We start from the raw sequence: 17403 nt of genomic DNA, 5'->3' as shown, positions 1-17403 counted from the left end.
CCCCAGGGCAGGCAGCACAGGGGTTAGTGTGTATGTCTCCTTTGCAGATGAGGATCCTGGGGCTCAGCCCAGCCGTGTAGGGGGTTTGGCTGAGCCAGGCCTGTATCTCAGTCTCCCGGGCCGGGCTAATGCCATGTCTGTGTGTCTTTGAATGAGAAGTCACAGCTGTGCAGGGGGTGGGTGGGAGTGTGTCCCAGGGTCTTCTCTATTCTGCCGAGCAGCAGAGGTGGTGAATGAACATGCTTTCTGTTTTCTTCCTCTCTGAACTCTCTCCTGACCACTTCTCCTGCCTCCTCTGACCCACTCAGCCTGTTGGGAGATCTTGCATCCAGGTAAAGTCCCTCCCTTTGACCTGATTGACCCACCTTCCAGAACAGCAGGGCACTGGGTTGGAAGGAACCTTGGCAGTCACTCTTTTTTTTTTTTTTAATTTTATTGGGGAACAGTGTGTTTTTCCAGGACCCATCAGCTCCAAGTCAAGTAGCTGTTTCAATCTAGTTGTGGAGAGCACAACGCAGTGGCCCATATAAGGGTTGAACCGGCAACCTTGGTGTTATGAGCACTGCACTCTAACTAACTGAGCTAACCGGCCGTCCCATGGCAGTCCTTTTGATTGCCAGGCTCAGGCACGCGCCAGATCGAGAACCCTCTCCCAAGGGACCAGGGAGACACAGTTTCCCCTTTAAAAACCTCGCCCTGGCCTTGCATCCCACTCAAGTGACAAGGACCTTTGCAAACAGCAAAACCAGCTTCACTGACCTGGGGAGTGATCCACAATCAGTCTGAATTATAGAATGTTTTAGAGAAATGCAGGCCTCGTGGCTTTCAAGCTTGTACACTAATAAGAATTAAATGCTGGCTGAGTGTTGCTAAGGAGAGGTGCTGTGGCGATCTGCTTTTGTAGACAAGACTCCCGTGTTGCCGGCTGGATCCATGTACATGCCAAAAATGCACAAGCCCCAAATGCAATGGTTTTGCCTCCTCTTGTCACAAGATGGTAATATTGCTCATCCCGAGAAATCTTAGTCCATGGAGGTTGGAATTAATTCAATTCGATTAAGTATAATTCAGTAAAGATTACCTGAACCCAGACTCAGGCCGAGGTCTCAGAGAGGAATCACATACAGCCCCTGCCCTTGATAACTCAGGGCCGGAAACTTAGGGTCCAGATTCCTCCATCCATATCCCGTATGGCTTTAATGAAGGTTGGGAAACTTAATCTTCTACCAGCTTCCATTCTGAGAGCTCCCTCTTCCAGGCGAACCTGGAAAAGCAATCCCTTTCAGAAGCAAAATGCAAAATACAAAAAAGAAAAAAAAGTTGTTTCAACAGCCTTATGAGACCCCTATGTTCCCACTGAGGGGAAGTAATGATTCTGACAGGCACAAGGGTCACAGATTCACCAAGCCTGCTACCTACACCATCTCCTGGAAGTTCTAGTGTTTCTAGAAGGTAGGCATTGTTGTCCCCATTTTCCAGATGAGCTCAATGAGACAAGGATGTCAAGTGTGCCCCAGGGAGTGGTGAAGCGGGCAGAAGGGACCTTGCTGGTGGCAGCATATGCCCCTGCCCACTCTGTTCCCTTGTCCCTTCCTCCCTCCCAACTGGGCCCTGGGCAGCAATGTCAGTAAGATGAGGGTGTTGGCACTCATAGTTGGCAGGGCCTCCTGGGGTGGCACCACCCCAAGGTAAGAGGAGGAACTTTCAGGGCTGCTTTTTTAAGGGTGGAGAGCAGGGGGTGGGCAGGAATCGCTTTCTCAATTCTGAGCTTTTATCAGGCAGTGGTTAATAGTATGAATTATGGAGTCAGAATCCTGTCTGTCCCTTCCCATGCACAGCTGTGTGGCCTTGGGCAAGATATATTTTTCTCCTGGACCTCAGTTTTCCAGTCTGTACAATGAGTATAATAATAGCATGGTTGTGAAGATTAGAGTTCCTCTAGAATAGTCCTTGGCACGGAGTCAGCACATGTAAGTGTCTTGTTATTTTTCTGTCAGGGCCAAGGGAAGAGGAGACCCTGTCAGGAGCACTAGCTGATGGCAGTCCCTCCCAGATTCTTCACCTCCCCCACCCTCCAGCCCCACACCAAGGCTCTGTGTACAACGTCCACAGCCCTGAGGCCTGGGTCCCGCCCAACTTGAATTTGACTAAACTCATCTCAGCAGCGCATCATCCAGATGGCAGGATGCCAGGGCCACCTGAGCATTTTTACAGGAGCTTCTTGGAGATGTTGGGAGATGGGACAGAGTGAGGGTGGGGGCGGTTCCAACCAGGAAGCTGGGAAGGACAGTGTCAGGGAAGGCTGGGCTGGCTGTGACGATCTGAGGTTGGCAGGGTCTCTGGACACCTCTGGAGCCATCAGTGACTCAGGTGCACACACTGCCCTGGGCCATCCTTTCCCCATCCCTACGCCTCCTCCCAGCTCATGGGAATCCAGAGATCCTTCTTGGGAAAAGGAGAGGTTTCCATTTCTTTTTGGAGCCGGGAGAAGAGTTCTCCTAGTTTAACTCCTAGAGAGACTGAAGCTCACAGAATGGCAGGACCGGGGCCTGAGGCCAGATTTCCTACCTCTCAACCCAGAGAGCTACCTCCTCTGACCATAAAACCCTTCCCAGTCCTCAGACTGACAGGGCATTGAGTGTCACAGCCTGAGATTGGGCTTGAGGCTCACTGCGTCTGGGTCTCTGTTTCAGTGACGTGGCCGTGGAGCTGCCCTTCACCCTAATGCACCCCAAGCCCAAAGAGGAGCCCCCACATCGAGAAGGTGAGCAGGATCTTTGGGTCACTGGGGTGGGGGTTTCCAGATAGCTGACCCCCTTCTCTATCAGCTGCCATGTTTTCCCTTCACCCCACCTTCCTCTGGGTCAACCTTAAGCCTAGGGTCACCCCTCTTCCCCAGCTTCCCAGGATCTTTTGTGAGGCCCCCATTCCTATTTGCATCTGACTCCCCAGGAGACAGAGCGGTCTGGCTCCGTTCTCCATGGGGGTGAGTGGGGGAGACTGGGAGTGGAAGGTGGGGGGCCCGCTGGTCATGCTTGGAACCCTTGTCTTGCATCCAAGTGTAGGGGAAGAGGCTACAAGGGTAAGATGGCCCCTGGACACACCATCTCCACACTTAATTAAGCCTAAGACTGTTTCAGTTGAAAGAGATATTTAGTATGTACCACAAAGAAAAATGTTCCCACAATTAAACTATGCAATGCCATTGATTGTAAAAATACCCCTGTTCTCCTGAGGCTACAGTGGGCCACCGGGTCCTCCCTGGTCCCTTCTTCCTGCCTTTAGGATGATTTGAGGTATTTCTGAGACCAGAGACCAGACTCCCTTCTTCCTTTGCCCTCCCCATCTTTGCTTGGTTGTTTGGGGCGGGGACTCATGTCCCCATGCCCACTCACCCCTAACCAATGGGCGCCTGCCCACCCTGTGTTTAGTTCCAGAGAATGAGGCACCAGTAGATACCAATCTCATAGAACTCGACACAAAGTAAGCGGAACCCTGCTTGCAGATGTCTGGGGAGGGCGGGCCTTGGGCGGTGGGTGGGGCAATGGTGTCATTTGCATATATGCTTATTAACCCCTGAGGAGCAGCTGGTCTAACCCCGTCTGCTGAGAGCCGCCTCTGCTCGCCTCTTCAGCAACCCGCTTGCCTGCATGTGACTTGAAGGACCCTCCGTGCCTGTTCCTCTTCCTCCTGCCTTGGTGGGGTCTGTCTTCCTCCCTCGTCCTTGCACGTTCGTCGGTCAGTCCGTTCGTCCATCCACAGCGCCTGCTCAGCTCAAACAGAGCTGGTTCATGGCCCTGGGCTGGGGCCCTCCTGCTCTGCCTGCAGCCAACCAGTGGAATCTGGCTGTGGGGTGGGGAAGGCTCTGGGGATCTTACTGCTTCTGACTCCTGAGGACCAATGCAGATTTCCCTGCGGTCAGAGGCCATCGCATCACTGGACAGTGGCCAGAGTGGGAGGACCTGGGCCAACATCACGAACCACCTCCAGGGCCAAGCAGCTTTCTCGCTCCAGCTCCAAATATACCCTTCCCTTGTCCCTCAGCAGATATTTGGGATGTGGGGTTTCAAGTCACGCCATGAGGACACCCTATGCAGCTGGCTGAATTCTGGGGGACAGAGGGCTCTGGTGGGGCTAGGTAGACATATTTCATGGTAGAAGGGAACTCACTGTTCTTGGAAGCAGTCCTTAGTCCTGAAGCCCCACTCAGGCACCTGCTTTCCCCACCCACCTTTTCTCTGCCACACCCCCATTTAGATTTGTCACCCCTCCCCCAGACCCCTTCCTCTCCAAGATCCCTCTGGGTAGAATGTGAGCTGACATTTTCCTCGAGAAAGGGCCTTTAAGGTTGGTTTTATCTTCCAGTAAGCCAAGCCCACTCCTTCCTGTGCACAAACAAACATGCTTACTGAGGGTATTCTTTGCGTGGGTGGGTGGGGTTTCTTGGGCCTGTTCTTGGGGAATTCAGAATATGCTGTGAAACTGGCCTCTCACAGTGGGAATAAGTTCTTCCTCTGGCCCTAGCCCAGCCACACTGCCCACCCCACCCAACTCCTCAAGAACTAGGTCACTTTCCAGCCCTTAGGCATGAAAGGCAAACTCCTACCTCCCTCTGGTATTTCCACAATTGGCTGGAGGCCAGATGTGACCAATCCTCCTGTCACTGGTGGGTATCCAGATGTGCCAGCCTGGCAGGGCTTTCTGCCCAAGGTCAGCCCTGGAAGCCAGCCTGAGTCCATCCGGCTGGGCCGGCCCTCTGACCCCTCTGGACAGTCCTATTCTCCCTGCCCTGCAAACACGCCCCATTTTCCTTGTCTTTCCCACCAGCGATGATGACATTGTGTTTGAGGACTTTGCCCGTCAGAGACTGAAAGGCATGAAGGATGACAAGGAGGAGGAGGAAGATGGTACCGGCTCTCCACAGCTCAACGACCGATAGATTGGGGCTGACCCTGCCCCCGGGCAGCTCCAGGTCCACTCTCCTGCACTAGGCTGTCCATTTGCCTTCTTCCCATTCTGGTGCCCCCTCCCCTTTGTTCTTCCAGTTTCTACCAGGGGGCCCAGTGGTCTTCCAGGTCATGGTGATGAACCTCTGGCCTGAGAATGGGCCTCATCACCATGCCAACAGAGCCACATGCACGACCTTCACTCCTCTCACTGCAGTCGCCTCTCCATTCCCCCTCTTTTCTTGCTGACCCCCAGGAAGGCCATCATGGCTCTGGCCTTGGAATTTGACTTGGGATGGGGAGCAGAGAAGGGAGGATGGGGCATGAAGGGCTTGGAGGGGTGGGGATGAGGGCTCAAGACACGTGAGATGATGTCCACAGTCCCAGGTGGTTAATACAGTCTGGCAGCTAAAGGATGACCACATTGAAGGCCGCCCTCTTCTGGCTGGTTGAACAGACTGTGGATAGATTCTCAACGCCGTTTTGCAGTTCTGACCCACCAAACACCTCTCCCTTTCTACCCTGTCCCTGCCCCTGTGTCTGACAGTGACGTTGGCATAGACCCCAGGAGTGGAGAATAGCCACTGGACTGACTTTCTTACCAGCAGTTACCTAGTCTAAGGCAAACTGTGGACTAGCTCAAGTCTATTTCAGTATTGTCAGATGTAACATACTAGCTACCTTATATCTTATGTGTGTGTTCTATCTGTAAATATGCACAGAGAGAGAGAAGGGAGGGGTCTTCAGAAAATTCCAATCCTTGAAGAGTGAGCCAAAGTTCCTGAAGTTTCCTGAAGGGTGGCTCTGAGAGATGGGGGCAGGGGTGGGAAGGTGAGAATTTGCCCTATTCCCTTCCTTTGTGGACTTAAGAGCAATTGGTGATCCCACAGGAAATAAGGCTAGAGGTCCAGAGAAGACTGGGGCCACCTGTGTCCTGCCTCCCCTTGCAGTTCTCCAGGGCTGGGCTGGGCTGGTGCTGCAGGCTGGGAGAGAGTGCCTGAGGCCACTGTATCCATAGTCAAAGTCGGGGGGGGGGAGGAGGTCCTTCCCTAGAAGGTGGCAGGGTCCATTGGGATGCCCTCACCTAAAAGGAAGGGAGCTGGTAGGCAGCAAGGAACCCTTTGTTTCTTTGGGGAGTTGATGACCACCCCCAGTAATTCCCAGTGTCATGGGGACCCAGTAGCCATTGGCTGGTGTTGGTGTGATTGGGACCTGGGGTGTTTCCAGGGCAATAGGACAGGTAGATGATGAGGTAGAAAGTGTTCAAAGGTATCCGTTCTAGTATGGCCTTTGATGCTAACTTACTGTGTGACCTTGGGCAAGTTCCTTTCCCTCTCTCGGCATCAGTTCTTCACCTAGAAAACCACGGGGTTTGACCAGACGATCACAAAGGGCCCTCCAGCTCTGGCCTCTAAGAATTTGTAAATGTTAAAGCTTCATCAGACCTCAGAGGTGGCCGGGCTATGGAGAGCTCCTGCTTCCAACCCCAAGCCTGCAAAGGGCTCTTCTTGGGTCCCTGGAGGGTTGCCTGATATCAAGATGTGGTCATAGCTAACATGAGCTGCTTGCCCCTAGGGTCCGAGTATTACAAAAGGACAGAGCTTGTATTTGCTGAGGCTTGGGGTGGGGGAGGCTTGTGATAGGGCCTCCAGGAGGTCCCAGCTCCCTGTGGATGCAGACACCTCAGGTTTACCTTAAGCACAAGCAAATATATTGATTTGTAGCGCAAGGGACTCTCTCCTCAATTCCTGCTCCCTTCTAGCCCCACCCCATACTTTTCTGAAAAGGAAGATAACAAAAGTTTATTATACAAGTTGAATTTCAACACTTTGCAGTCCAGCCCCTCCTGGGGTGGACTAGGCAACCATTTTTCATGGTGAGATTACCCAGTTCCCATGCTTGGCACTACACCCTACCCCTTCCCTTCTGAGTCTCATGAAGACTCAACCCCAGAGACCCCTGCCCCAGGTCAGAACCAAGTCAGCTCGGGATAGTCACACTCCCCTGGCCACCCTGGCGTCCTAGCTGCAGGTGTTCGGGCATCCAACCCCTACCAGAGCTTGCTTGGCAGTTTGCACCTCATCAGGCAGCTGTAGAGCTGATGAAATGCTGGAACAATGCACGACAAGCATATGGTCTCTAGTGTCTTCCTCTGGAACCTTTGGGGCTCATATGAGACCCTTTAGGATTTGGGATGATCACTCCCCTACAAGCCCCTGCTCCCCCATCCTTAACCTGTGCACACAAAAGACTTGTCAGGCTGGTTTCTTGGGCTTCCTCTCCCTTAATATCTCACACTTTTGGGTTTATCCTAGTGTTTACCTGAAATTTCTCCAGCTGTAGAAAGCATCATATCCCCATCTAGCCTTTTATTCTTTGGGGCACAGGACTGCAGAAGGGCAGTGGTCAAGTTCATTTGAATTTGGCTTAACCATCTTTGGCTGGTAACTGGAGTCACAGAGATGGGTCAGTCCTAGCCCCTGTCCTCAGGAAGCTCATGGCCTGGGGAAAGCCATGTGGGGAGGAACGGAGCCATCATTCAGAGCTCCATGGCTGCTGCTAATCCATATAGTGCCTTGATGTGAATTAGAAATGGTGTCCCTTCCAGGTGGACTCGGCCGATGTTAGAATGTACAGCTTTGTGAATGGCGCACAGGCTGGAGTTTAGCTCCACTTGCCCCTGGGCCACGCCCCCTGCTGCATAGCCATGTGCGGTCGGTTGCCCAGGGAACTCTCAGGCCAGAGTGTTTCCTCTGGCCGCTTCCTAAGAGAAACGCCCACATCATCTTTCCAAGCTTCTGGTTGGCTCCAGACCCCACTCCTCCTGTAGACCCCAAATATGACTGAGTCCTTCTCTGTAGGGCCCCTCTCCATCTGGAATCATGTGAAACCTTGGAGAGAATCTGGGAGTTGGGGAGCCCCACTGGGGCCCAGGCACCAGCCCGTAGTGCCAGCTCTTTCTGTGCACACATTTGAGGCCTGTGCTGACCATGAGCACCACACTGGGACTTCCCAGCGGGCCATGAGGGTGGCGTGTAAGTAGCAGTCTAGGCAGGAAGAGCGTGGTCTGGAGTGACAATCCCCAGGCAGAGGGCCAGCTGGACTCCTCAACATTCCAGCTATGAGAACTTAGTGTCTGCGAAGCTAAGGACTGGGTTATTTGGCTGGACTCCACGTGTCTCCTCAGCCTCAGAGCCCACACAGGCGAGAGTGCGCTCACTTGGGGTGTTGGTTTAACTGGGGGAGCTGCTGACAAGCTGGTTCCCATATGGTGCAGTGACAAGCACACTGCCTGTAACTCCACAATGCTCCTCAGTTCTGGCTGTCACCAACCAGCTGAATGTTTTTGAGCAAGTCACTCAACTTCTTGGGCTTGTTTCCCTGACTATAAAATGGGACGGTAATCCCTTCCCCACCTGACTCAAGGAACTGTGAGGCCCAGATGGGTGAAAGTCAGTTGAGATGAAAGTCAGCCCTGTAAACTGCAAATGGCTGCACAATCCATGGCCCTGCCACCTCGGGGGAGTGCCCCAAGGTCACACAGAATTTCGTGGGCTGAGCCCTCCTTCCATGGGCCTCATCTCTTGCCTGCTTCTCAGTTAGGTGGGTGTCAACCAAAATGAGATGCATCTAATTTGGCTTTGGTGACCGAGCTGAGAAGGCAATTGAGACACTATTTAAGAATGCCATGCCCACAGATAGTGGTCCCAGCAACCATGACAGAGACAAAACATGGGTATTGTCAGTGACTGGGGCGAGGGGCATCTTGCAGCCTCCCAGGCTTGGCGTCACCCACATTTCCCATCTCTCAGACCCCACAGAGGCCAGGAAGCCTTGACTCTGGTGCCAGGTTAGGGAGAGCCCCCAGCTCCATCAAAGAACCCCAAGGGTGAGGTAGGATAGAAATTGCCTGCCCCCTCCCTTCAAAGTACAAGGCCCCCTTCAGGGTCAACGGGAGCTGCCAGAGCTTCTTAGTGACACTTGGGAGATATTTGGGTTTGGGGAAAACCCAGGCCTCTTGTGCTGAGAGTTGAGCCCCAGCTGACCTGTCCCCCAGTGGTTTCTTTAACCCACAAAGGCAGCTTCCGTCCTGCCAGTGACTGGGGACTGGACATTCTCCACTCATCCTAGAGGAAGGCATTAGGCTCCACTCTTGAACTCCTATAGGGTTTCATGGACATAGACCTATACCTGTTCTGATACTTTTTAAAGTCGACAAGGACCAAAACAGACTCCTCCCCCACCCCTCGTGTATAAGCCTGCACTGGGTCTGCGTTTTGTCATCTTGGCCCAGGTAGCTCCATCACTTTGTCCTCCCTCCAGGACTGAAACGGCCTACCTGTTGGGGCAGGATCACCACCTCTGATACACTCTTGCAGGGTCACTGCACAGTGGCTTCGAAGAGAGGCCTGTTGAAGGAGGAGCATCCACCCACCTCGTCACTCTTCCCCAACTCCACTCCAAAAGAGAAGTCAAAGCACAGGTCCCTGCGACCCATGATCTGCAGACACTGTGACACAGTGTTTTCAAACCAGGTGCTGTGGAACCCTTGGTATCCCACAGAGCTTTGTCAGGAGCTGCTAAGGTGGGAAGAGAGGGGTGGAGGCATAGGATAGGTCTCCAGCCCGCCCCCCATTCCGACTTCCACCAGGACAACTCTGCTTTTATCCATCTTGCCTATTAAGGTTTTACCTTCAAACTTTGTTTTGAAGACAAAAATTCTTCAAACCACCATTCTGAGGTTTGATCTTAGACCAGCAAGCACAGGTTCTACCCTTGCTTTTCATGTTGGAATGTCCCTAGCATTCCAATGCAAAGTATCTTTGTTACACACACACACACATCTGATGATTTTTTAGCCCCCCACCCTGAAGTGCTGACCTAGGCTTGATTTGGGCAGAGGCCTGGTGCTCAGTGAGGATGGACCTTGACCCTGATACTGGCCCATGCAGCGTGGGGTTTGTGGAGCAAGGAAACAGGCTTAGCCCTCACCCCAGGACTTGTGTCTGCACCCCAGTATGACACACAACTCTCCTGGCCCAGGACCATTGGATGACAGAAGGAATAGTGTGATGGGAGAAGAGAAACTAGAGTCAGATTCTTCTTTATATACAACCAGATAGATGGCAGTCCGGGTTTCATAAAAGAGATACTGAGGCAGGACTTCATGACAAAAGTCCCACCTGTGAGAGCAGGATCTGTCTATAGACCTTTTCGGCAGCGAGTTGCCCTCCGGCGATTCTAATAGGATTCCACATCCACGTTTGTTGACAACCAAGTGTGTGGCCACAGGAGGATGCCTTCAAAAGAGGTTGGTCCCCCATCTGCAGTCTCCAGAATTCTCTTCCTGCCAGCCTGCCCTCTGCCCAGGCCCCTCACCGGGGGGGCTGACTAAGGGGTGGGCACTTTAATGAGACCTGGGCCTGCCCTTGGCACAGAATCCTGCCTGCCCCACCTTCATCTCCGCAGGGCATTCTAGATGATAATGTGAGGCTTAGGGCACAGCAAGCCATGTGGCATGGGAGAAAGTGCCAACTGGTGTTCTACGAAGAGTCCAAGTATGCCCTTGGGAACCCACTGACCTCAGTTTCTCCATGTGTAAGATGGGGCTAGTACCAGACTCTGCCCACTGCGCAGGGATTACTGCAAGGGTCCTAGGAGGGGGTGGGTATGAGAGGTGGTGTCGTAAGAGAGGTGGGAGCCTCACAAACTCGGACTGCGGTCATGGCCTGCACTGCAGATCAGAGCACTTGGGAATGAGTACAGGTTGCACTGTCTTATTTACATCTCTGCTCAGTGTTAAGGTCTGGCCACAGACACTGTCACGGGGGGTTCCCTCTTCCTACTCCATGGGAGCCAGCTCTCAGCCTGACACAGTGACTGTGTGTGGGCCCTGGGAACGGGGAGTGACAGGTGGCTGGAACTGTGTCTCCAGATCTGTGGACTCTTCTGTTCAGTGATTATTTTGTGACACCCTCATTCTTGGGCCACCTGCCAGGTTTATTTGTTGTACTGGTTGCATTCCTTATTATGTCAGATAAGTTATTACAGTTTATTCAACTCTAACAGGACAAATGAACAAAAGAAGCATCAATAGGAGACCATTAAAGATCCTTTGTGACAGATGCCTGCTGTGCTTTTATTTCTGTCTCACAAGACCCTGGTAGGACATAGACCAGAAACCGGTGTCCCTGACTGGTGGCTCAGTCAGGTGCTTTCTTCCCTTGTCTGTGGCTCCAACTCCAACCTGGTTCCTGCACCCCCTTTTAGAAACTGCCAAGAAGTCTTCTCCTCACCCCTCTGCCATTGATCAGCCTTATGGCCTTGGGAGAAGTTGCCAAAACTCTGATCCCTCTCAGACACCGCTGGAGCCCATGACCCCAGTTTGCTCCTTGGGTGAAGCCATTCCACATTCTCTTTGGCATGACCACCTCAGCTGGAGTCCAGCCCCAGTTTTTGTTCAGTTCTCCTCTCCTGCTCTGCTGGGTCTCCCCGAAGTCACTTCAGCTTTCCATGACTTATCCTGTGCCTGTCCCAAAAGAACACATGGGTGGAGTGAGGAGATAGGTGAGGAAGATGCAAAGTTCCAAATGGTAATGTACTGTATTAACACAAAAAGAAGATGCCAGTGAATATAAGATGACTTTCCCAGAAAGTTGATTATATATGAGACACAATATTTTTTTTTACATCCCTGTAAAATAACGTGCAACTAAGATCAAAGCACTGCCCTCCTGGTGGGCCAGAAGGTGGCTTGTTCCCTCTGGTGCTCCCTGCCAGCCAGAGGAGGGCAGTGGGGAGACACTGACATTTGAATCAGGAGACTTGAGCTAGAGTTTTCATTCTGCCCTCCCACATGGACTGGATCAGTCGGAGTCCAGGTAAACAGGGCCTATGTCGGTACTTCAGCAGCAGGAATTTAACAGAAGAAACTGGTTATAAAAATGTTGCAAGAGTTAAAAGGGCAAATGGAATGTGAGGAAACCCAGAGGTCAGGTACAACAGGAAACCACGACCACCTGTAGGGTGGAAGGACAGAGGGAAGAGATAGTGGTATGGAGCTGAGGAACCGGGGCAGCCCAGCAGGAACATTGAGGGAGACAGACAGTATCTAAGGAATCGAAATCACAGAAGAAACACAGCTATTGCTGGGAATGCTGCCCAAAGCAGAGAGAGTGGGAGAAATACTCTGGTTTCTCCTCTCCTCCCACCCTCCAATTTCATGCCTTTGTCTCCTATTGGCAAATCTAATTAAAAGCTAATTTTCAAGATATCTTGGGAAATGTATGGTTGGAGCACTGAAATGCAGAGCAGGAGGTCAGGGGATTAGATTAGAGAACAAACAGTCAAATCACCAGCTCTTCTTTAACCTTCTTTAATCATCGAAAAAATAGAATAATCACATTGGCCTGGATACCACAATTTAGGAGTGCTCTGACATCTAACCAGGACTCTAAACATGACAGAGGTATTTGTTGTTGCCTCTTAGTTTTGAGCTTTTTTCTTGCTGTCACTGTCTTCATGGTGCTTTGGGACTTCATTTCTTTAGCTTTTTAAAACTCCAGCAAATCAAAATTGGGTGGGAGTTTCAAATTCCGGCCAAGACAGAATAAGTCCACTAGAGCTTATCTCTCCTACCGGATTACATACAAAACGCAATTACCTAATGACTGAAAATTAAACAAAAGCAGATGAATGGTGCGGAAGTCAAAATTTTGAGAAGCGGGCCGGCAGAGTGGCGCGATGGTTAAGAACTGGCTTGGGACGCCAGAGGGCCCCGGTTCGGATCCTACATATGAGGGCCAGTGACACTGCCCTCTACAGCTAAGATGCTGAACAGCAGCTCGACCTGGAGCTGGGCTGCCGGGAGTCGCCGGCAACGGCGTAGGCTGCAGCCCCTGTGGCAGTGGGTTGCCATGTGTGGCCAGCAGCCGCTGTGAGTGGCCGTCCAGAAGCTGGCGACTGATCTGCCTCGCCCGGGAAGAGCGCAATGATGGTGCCAACTTGGACCAGTGAAGCAACGTCCTCCACAACTAGATTGAAGAACAAAACGACAGCAACTTGTCTGTTCCCCTTCCCCCAATTCTCCAGCACTGTTCCCATCCCCCCAATTCCCCAATAAAAAAATCTTTAAAAAAAAAGTTTTTTGAGAAGTAATCTGCATGAGGTAAATTTTTGTTTCCACTTTTCTCTTGTGGGTTTGTGCTGAGATTAAAACCACCAACAATGGAAGATGAGACAGAACTTAGGGTCTGAACCTCAATTAGTTGATTGCCTCCTAAAACAACAACAAAATCAAATCTTATAAAGGATTATAAAAGGACCATGTTTATACAATATAACATTCACAATGTCCAGGATACGATCTGAAATTACTCAAAATACAAAGAACCAGAAAAATATGACCAATTATCAAGGGAAAATACAATCAACATATGCCAATTCCAAAATGACTTAGATTTTGGCATTATTAGAAAATTTTTTATTATTATTATTTTTTTAATTATTATTATTTTTTTTAGCTGAGCCATCCTGGCCACCTGTTGGCAGCTCAGCAGCAGCCGCTCAGCTCGGGCAGGGAATCAAACTGCTGTTGCTCAGAGCTCACACTCTTGAGCAAGCCCTTAACCAACTGAGCCACTCAGCTAGCCCTAGAAAATATTTTGAAATAGCTACTATAACTTGAAATTTGTAGAAAGATAGTTGTTCTCAGCAGAGATACCAAAACTAGACAATGAGCCATATGGAATTTTTATGACTGAAAAAATATCTGAAATTTAAAATTCACTGAGTAGGCTCAATAGCAGAATGGAGGTGACAAAGGAAGGAGTCAATGAACTTGAAGCTAGATCAGTATACATTATTCAATCTGAAAAACAGAGGAAAAAAGATTGAAAAAAATTGAGAGTTTCAGGGACCTATGAAATAATATAATAGGGTCTAAAATTCATGTCATTGGACTCTCAGAGAAGAGGAGATATACTGGTGCAGAAAAAAAATATTTGCATGAAAGGCATAAACGTACACATTCAAGAAGCTAAGCAAACCCCAAGCAGGTTAAACTCAAAGAAAATCACATAGAGATACCAAACTTCTGAAAACCAAAGATAAATTTTAAAATCTTGAAAGCAGCTAGAGAAAATGACACATTTTTTAATGTTCTTTCATACAAAGAATGATGATTTGATGCAACTTTCTGAACAGAAACCATGGATGTCAGGAAAGAGTGGAACAGCATCTTTAAAGTGTTGAAAGAATTGTCAACCCAGAACTCTGTATTTAGTGAAAATGATATAAAATAAAGAGATTCTCAGATGAAGGGAAATAAGAGAATTTGTCAGCAGCAGACCTGCTTAAAAACAAACAAACAAACAAACAAAAACCTCAAAGAAATTCTTTAGATTGAAAGGAAATGATGACATAGACAAACACTTATCTTTAGAAATTAAGAGTAACAAAATGGCAATTATTTCGGAAACTATAAAAGGCTACCTTTGTCCTTTTAAGTTCTTTAAAACATGTATGATTGCTGAAAGAAAAAAATATATAAATTGATAGGATTATCAATGTATATAGATGAAACACATATGACAACTATAATGTAAAGGTTAGTGGAGAAAGATAGAGACCCATTTCTTTGTAAGGTGTCTGTGAAAGGTTATGTATGTATATTGTGACACCTAGAGCAACAGCTAAAATAGAGCCAAAAAATAGATAAATTAAAATAGCATACTTTAAAATATTTCAGAAGAAGGCAGGAGAGTTGGAACCAAAGAATGAAAAACAGAGAGGACAAACAAAAAATAAAAATGATAGACCTAAATCCAATGATATCAATAACTACAGAGGGTGCCAAAAAAATAATACACACACACGCACATTTTAAGAAAATAAAAAGCTGTATTAAAATTGTAATACTCAATATATACCAATAACAAAAGATGAATACAAGTCATGTGTATACATTTTTTTGGCACCCATGGTATACTAAATGTAAATGGTCTAAACATAAGAATTAAAGACAGAGATTGTCAGACTGAATTTAAAAAAGCAGCAAAAAAAAGATCTAGCTATAGGCTGTCTAAAAGAAACCCACTTTAAATAAAAAGACAAAGATAAGTTAAAAGTACCGGTAAAACAATGGAAAAGACAACTGTGCAAACAATAATATAGAAGAAAGTTACAGTGGTTATATTACTATCAGACAAAGTAGAGTTTAGAACAAGGAATGTTACCAGGGATAAAGAGGGACATAGTATAGCAAATAAGTGTCAACTTACCAAGAAGACAAAACAATTCTAAATGTATATGCATCTAGTAATGGTGTTCCAAATATTTGAAGCAAAACCTGATAGAACTGAAAGGAGAAATACACAAATCCACAACACTTCCAGAGCAAGAAGATAGAAAATTAATAAGGATGTAGAACTGCACTATCAAGTAACTTGACTTACTTGACATTAATAAAACATTTCACCTCAAAACAATAAAATATTCATTCTTTTCAAGTGCACATGAACATTCACCAAGAAAGACCATTTTCTGGTTCTAAAGAACCTTAAATTTAAAAGAATTTAAATCATGAAAAATATGTTTTCTGACAATAACAGAATTAAACCAGAAACTAATAACAGAAAGGTATCTGGAAAATTCACACACATTGGGAAATTAAACAATACATTTCTAAATTGGTCAAGGAGAAACTCACAAGGAAAATTTGAAAAGATTGTGAGTTAAATGAAAATGAAAACACAAATAACTAAATTTATTGGATGCAGCTAAATTTTTTCATTAGATGCAAAAATGGCATTTGACAAAATTCAATACCCATTCATAAAAAAATTAAAAAAAAAATCTCTCAGGCTGGCTGAGTGGCTGTTGGTTAAGAGTTGGCTTAAGAGCACGAGCTCTGAGCAACAGGGCCGCCGGTTCGATTCCCACATGGGCCAGTGACGCTGTGCCCGAGCTGAGCTGTTGCTGAGCTGCCAAAAGGTGGCAGGATGGCTCAGCTGGTGTAACAACAAGATTGCTTGTTTGATGGTGGGCTACACCCACCCGTAACTAAGACTGAACTCGGCATCTTGAGCTGAGCTGCTGCTCGGATGGCTCAATGGATAGAACATGCGCTCTTAACAACAAGGCTGCTGGTTCGACTCCTGCATGGAATGGTGGCTATGCCCACCCGCAACTAAGATTGAACACAGCACCTTGAGTTTAGAGGCCACGAGCTGCCAATGGTGGCCAGATGGCGACTGGTGCCCTCCACAACGAAGATTGAAGAACAACAACTTGGCTGGTCCCCTTCCCCAATTCCCCAACACTGTTCCCCTCCCCTAATACCCCAATAAAATCTTAAAAAACAAACCAAACTCTCAATAAATGTTCTTAATCTGACAATGTGTATCTACAAAACACCCACAGCTAACACCATACTTAATGGTGAAAAGACTATTTTTCCTCTAAAGCAAGGACAATTATTTTTACCACTTCTATTTAACACCCCCTTCAAGGTCCTAGTCAGTAAAGTAAGGCAAGAAAAATATATAAAAAGCCTACAGATTATAAGGGAAGAAATAAAATGATCTCTATTCTAGACAATGTGATTATTTACATAGAAAATCCCAAAAGTCTACAAAAGAGACACTAGAACTAATAAGAAGTTAACATAGATTGTAGGATACATGATCAATATACAAAAATCAATTGTACTTCTGTATAGTAACATCAAACTGGAAATTTAAAATAAAAAGACAATGCGAAATAAAAAAGATAATACCATCTATAATGGTACCAAAATAAGAATTCTTAGATATAAATATAACAAAGGTGTTCATAATCCCTATGCAGATCTCTAAAGCACAAAATGTTGATGAAAGACATCAAAGAAAACCTAAATAAATTGAGACATGTACTATGTTCATGGATTAGAAGATTCAATACTGTTAACGTATCGATTCTCTCTAAACTGATTATAGATTCAATCTAAATCAAGCTTTCTGCAGGATTATTTTTTGTAGATAGACGAGTTGATTCTAATATTTATATGAAAAAATAAAGAAACTAAAGTAGCCAAGCAATTTTTAAAAGGAAGAAGGAAGTTGGAATTCACTACCTGATCTCAAGACTTACTATGAAGCTACAGTAATCAAGGCAATGGTAGCAGTGAAAGAATGCACACCTACATCGATGGAATGAAATCCAGAAACCAGAATTAGACCTGCACATATACTGTCAATTGATTTTCCAAAAAGGTGCAAAGGCAATCCGATTGTCTTTACAATATATAGTGCTGGTAAGGATGTGGAAGACTGGAACACTCATATACATTGCCAGTGGAAATGAAATATGGTAAAGACACCTTTTTAAAAAATTATTTTTCAATAGCAGTTTTAGGTGTACAACATAGTGATTATACATTTATGTATCTTACGAAGTGATCATCCCAATTAAGTCTAGA

At 47.5% G+C, this 17403-nt stretch overlaps 1 protein-coding gene and 1 long non-coding RNA gene across 7 annotated transcripts in view; one reads left to right on the top strand and one right to left on the bottom strand.

The window, feature by feature from the left end:
• Positions 1-11067, top strand: part of ARRB1 (arrestin beta 1) — a 72376-nt gene extending 61309 nt beyond the window's left edge. For 3 of the 6 annotated variants that reach the window (XM_019649384.1, XM_019649385.1, XM_019649382.1), the window contains exons 13-16: positions 309-332; positions 2694-2764; positions 3432-3483; positions 4828-11067. In XM_019649384.1, the coding sequence (XP_019504929.1) occupies positions 309-332; positions 2694-2764; positions 3432-3483; positions 4828-4939 (259 nt within the window). In that variant the 3' untranslated portion in view covers positions 4940-11067. The other 3 variants (XM_019649387.1, XM_019649386.1, XM_019649383.1) reach the window with 3 other exon arrangements.
• LOC109386337 (uncharacterized) overlaps positions 8938-17403 on the bottom strand; it is a 15965-nt gene continuing 7499 nt past the window's right edge. Inside the window, exon 2 of the long non-coding RNA XR_002124776.1 lies at positions 8938-11475. This is a non-coding gene — a long non-coding RNA (uncharacterized LOC109386337). The remainder of the gene's footprint in view (positions 11476-17403) is intronic.

The sequence above is a fragment of the Hipposideros armiger genome, unplaced genomic scaffold, assembly GCF_001890085.2.
Source record: "Hipposideros armiger isolate ML-2016 unplaced genomic scaffold, ASM189008v1 scaffold_132, whole genome shotgun sequence".
Taxonomy (NCBI): Eukaryota; Metazoa; Chordata; class Mammalia; order Chiroptera; family Hipposideridae; genus Hipposideros; species Hipposideros armiger.
This window is presented reverse-complemented; position numbering and strand designations above follow the sequence as displayed.